Consider the following 4,765-nt stretch of genomic DNA (forward strand, 5'->3'; position numbering starts at 1 on the left):
AGGCTCTTGGTAGGCGGAGTCTGACGGGGCCGGTTGGGGGGGGTGGGGGATCAACAATGGCAATAACAGTCACAGTAAAAGGTAATGGAACAGTGACTGAAAATAGTAGTTTATAGTAGTTCATGGCATAGCAGGGCACTGTGGGGCATTACAAGGCACAACAGAGCGTAGCAGGGCACCGCAGGACGTGTAGCAGGAACCACGGCAACAGCGGAAACCATGGTTTCGGACTATTGATTTTGCATACTGATTGTTTGCGAGTATACTATAACTATTACGTCCCTTTTTATGTGTGAAAACATAATATTCTTGACTTTAACTGCTTGGAATATTTCATTATATGACGTGACTTCTCTTGATTCTGCATTGTCGAAAAGTGTTTTAACACACACTATTCCATCCATACATTCACACTAAAAAACGCTGGGTTATTTTAGTAACCCAAATGCTGGGTTAGGGATGTTGGTGTCATAGGTTGGGTTGATTTAAAAACGTTGGGTCAAAGACTGTGACCCAACACATGGGTCAGACCGGAGCGGCTCCTTCTGCCGCCATTTCGACAGAAGCCCTGGACTTCGACGACCACAGCCCCGTAAGTGGTAGGAACCTTTAGACGGTCAAACTATACAAATATGTTAGAATAGCCAGACAACTTGGTTCCTGTAAACACACTCACCCTACACGGAAAATTAACTATATAACGTTAACGTTATGAGTACCGTTGACGCACTTGACCATTAGGATGACCAGGGAAAAAATGACCGTTAGCTAGCGCTAACTTATGGCCTGAGCTCTAAACTATAAAACCTGATAATAACGCTAAACAGGACCATGATAAAGTAAAGTGACTTGATATCTCTTATGTGTTAATCAGTCTAACATTTCAAGGTATGTTGTGTTTAGGTTACTCTGTATTGTTAATATTTGCTATGTAACGTTAGCTATTAACGTAGCTGCCTGTGGTGTAACCGTAACGCTAGCTCCTTTAGCTAACGCTAGCTAGCGAGCTATAAGGCTAGCGTTATAGGACATTGACTGTTAGCAATTAGCTAACTGTTAGCTCAAACTCATCTTGTATCTTGCTTGCTAACTGCCTCTTCTCAACGTTAGCTAGTAAATCTTTTGTTTTCTTCGTCGCTATTTTTGGTGCCTGTAACACACTGAGACCCTTAAACAATTAATTAACTATATAACGTTAACGTTATGAGTAGCTGTCATTTAGCGTCCCGCACGTCATTGACACAGTGAGGATGCGGGTAAAAGTTAGCTAGCGCTAACGTTACGGCTTGAGCTCTAAAACTATAAAACCAGATAATAACGCAAAACAGGACAATTATAAAGCAAAGAGACTCATTCTCTCTTATGTTTAAGCAGTCTAACGATTACAAGGTACGTTTGTGTTAGGGTTACTTCTGTATTGTAATATGTAGCTATGGTAATGTTAGCTACCCTGGCTGCAGTGACTCAGCATATAGCTAGCTAGCTAGCGCTAATCAAGTTATTGTGATGTAATTGTGATTAAAATCCAGTGAGCACATAAGGACTTTTTAGTTTTTGCTGAGTTGTAGGATGAGTTGTGTGGTCTGGCAAAGCGAGACTGTTGAACTAAAGTTAGCATTAGCAGCTATCTGCTTGTTCTGACATTCAGTTTTTTTAACAGTTGATTAGCATTCCTAGACTTTGTAACCTGTGGTCTGAAGACTACTATGGAAATATGTATTGTAATATGTAATGTACAATATCTTAGGTGATACATGCTTCAATAGGATGGGAAAAGTTATGTTTTAAGATTTTTTACTGAATTATTTCAGGTGTGTTTGTGTTGATTTGCAGTCTTAAAAGTGCCAAATGATTCCAGGGATGTTAGTCTGTACAGCCCAGACTCCTCTGGGCTGCTGAGGCGGGGCAGTAGTTCTGTTATAGATTATGTAAAATATTTATATTCTTTGCTAGGTAAATCTAAAAATGCAATGGTTATTACCCTACAGAAAAAAAGAACTAGTCTGAATGTACACTGTTATAGTGTTTACTGTATGCTATAGTATCCATATTAATTAATACAAAATTATATATCTTGGACTCATTTTGATCATCCTAGACTCTCATCTGGGTGTTTAGGATGAGAGATTACAGTGTAGAATCTAAACGGTCAACATGAGCGCTCTAGAGGTTATGATAGTACTTCTTAGTGTGAGTGCTACTATTTTATTTATTTACTATTTATTCTCTCTTCATTTCTAACAGATGGATGATTTTGGGAAGGAGAAACTTGTTGAGAAGGCATAAACCCGCAACAGGCTTTCTGGAAGAACGTCTCCGCAATGTTTGAAAAGACTCCACTCTGGCAGACGAGGACGTTTAACATCACAAGTGCCACAACACACAGAGTCATTTTGCCAGGTAGCCAACAGTAACATGTCTCCTCCATTTAGAAGTGGATTTGACTTGTCCTCTACCCTGTTTGTAACGTACTTCTTTCTTTAACTGTATGAGCCAGTTTCATATCTAGAGATTCAACTCTTTACGTAACTCTTCATTTTGTTTGTAGACCAGGGCTAAACTTGATCCTTGTATGGGAAACCGGCCCACCCTATCCAAAAAGGAGATGTCTTAATATGTCACAACTTGGTATAACTTATTCATTTCTCTGCTCATCACAGAACCAACTATAACTCCAGAGAGGACCATCATCTGGCCCCAGTCCCAGGTCGGCCAACACATGTTGGAGCCTACTTTCTATTGGGCCCAGTGGATCCGTTCTAATGGGACCACATCACTGCTGGACATTATCACAGAGGTCCCACGCTTAGTGGACACTCCAGGCATGGTGAGCTACAATCTTACACAGTTACTGAAAACCAGTCATTGTGTCTTACATATTCTATTGCATCTTTGACTACTACTGTACTTAGATTTCTTTTGGAAATGACTTTCCCTTTCCCTACTTTTTATTTTGACGCACTGAAATCTATGTCCGTTCCGGTTGATTGTGTCCCAGGAGAGTCGTTGATATGTCTTTTATTCTTGAAATCTAGAATTAGGCAAAGGCTAGACTAATAAGGCTTATTAAGAATATTATATTTGTATTTATTCCTTCTTTTTGTTTGTTTTTTTGCTCAGATTGCGACCAACATGGCCGAGTACCTGATGAGATCCACCACAGAGCCCCATACGTTCTAATACTGTCTTTGTGAATGGGGGGGGGGGGGGGCGTTGGAGCAGCCGTCTCTTTGGCTGCTGTGGACGTCGGTCTCACTCCCGTTTTTTGTGTTCTATGTTGGTTTGCCAAAACTTTGTGCTAATGTTTGGGAGTTCATCCAGACCACCGTGTTTCAGAGACCAGGACCTGAATCAAACGCTGTCAAATTAATGCTCAGATTGCTACTATGTAGTTTTTTAATTTCTATGTAGGCTATGGCACATGGTCGAGTTAAAGGGCCCAGATTCTGCACTGAAGATATTCAGGAACCAGATCTCACTCGAAACACATGGATGGTTTTATCGTGTGTGTGCGTAAGCACCAAGACCCAAAATAACCCCCAAATCCCGAAAAAGAGATTTTTTTGGGCACTTAAGATTTAAAAGTGGTTTGAAAGTTAAATGCATGAAGTTTAAGAAGTTTGGACTTTTTGTCCGTTTAGTGATGTAATAATTGACAACGCATATGTTTTAAATCAAAAATGTAAAATTACTTTTGTATTCTTTTATACTACTTTAATGTTAACTGAAATTAATTGTAATGTTTAATTTTTCTGAATGATATATTGGGCTTAAAGCAATAAAACAAAATCTGGGATTTTTTGGGATATTTCATAATTTCATCAATACATTTCTTATGCAAAAATCAAGTGGAAAAAAAAAAATACAGATACCCATATGGGTTTTTTTTCTAACCCATTTTAGGTTGTTTTACCCCAACAAAATGGTCTTTTAACCAATTGTGGGTAGAAATATAACCCAACATGCTGGTCAGAACCATGACCCCAACCCTGCTGGGTCAAATCAACCCAGCGTTGGCCGCGGTCCATATTTGACCCAGCACTTGGTTACCAATATGACCCAAGTTGGGTTATTTTTAACCCAGCAGTTTTAAGAGTGTTTGGTACAATTTAGAACTACTTATCTAGAACCAGCCCTTATGCAACGAGTACCCAGACTGCCCAGCTGCATGACAGCAGGGGCGTCGGGGGAGGGCCCAAAAAGATGCTAGAAATTCTTCAGGGCCTTGAATTTTGTCATACACCCTTGCATAAAAATATTGTTAATGGGTTCACCAAACAGCAACATCACAACTCACAATGCAGCAGTTAAGGCAGAACTATTAGATTTAGAGGATTTACACCATATAACAGATGGAATGGATTTGTGGGTCAGAAAATTGTGTTTTGCTCCCACTGCTTTATTTAGACTAGTGGTGCAAACACGGCTCTATGCCTTCCCATTCTGTTTTCAACACTTAGCCGACCTGAATCTTGTTCAAGCTGTCAGACAAACTCTAACAATACTAATAACACAGTTTAAGGGTGACCGACGGATAATTGTGGAACCTCTTTCCCCGTAATGTGCCAGTTCCCAGACAAAGAAAAACCAAGCTTGGAATGTGAAATGTCAAGGTAAGCCATGAAATTACAGAGCTGCGACAGTAGGTCACCTTACCCAGCATCCTGTGCTTCATGCGCTCTGATGATTGACAGCAGGTTGTTAGTCTGTAGGAACTCGCACACTGCTGGGTAACTGGGAACAGAGACACACACACACACACACA

General features: G+C 40.2%; 1 protein-coding gene across 1 annotated transcript in view; it reads right to left on the minus strand.

The window, feature by feature from the left end:
• LOC116685972 (serine/threonine-protein phosphatase 2B catalytic subunit alpha isoform-like) overlaps nucleotides 1-4,765 on the minus strand; it is a 67,969-nt gene that overhangs the window by 23,828 nt on the left and 39,376 nt on the right. Inside the window, 1 exon segment of the mRNA XM_032510903.1 lies at nucleotides 4,657-4,734. Within this exon segment, the coding sequence (XP_032366794.1) occupies nucleotides 4,657-4,734 (78 nt within the window).

The sequence above is a fragment of the Etheostoma spectabile genome, unplaced genomic scaffold (assembly GCF_008692095.1).
Source record: "Etheostoma spectabile isolate EspeVRDwgs_2016 unplaced genomic scaffold, UIUC_Espe_1.0 scaffold273, whole genome shotgun sequence".
In the NCBI taxonomy this organism is placed as follows: domain Eukaryota; kingdom Metazoa; phylum Chordata; class Actinopteri; order Perciformes; family Percidae; genus Etheostoma; species Etheostoma spectabile.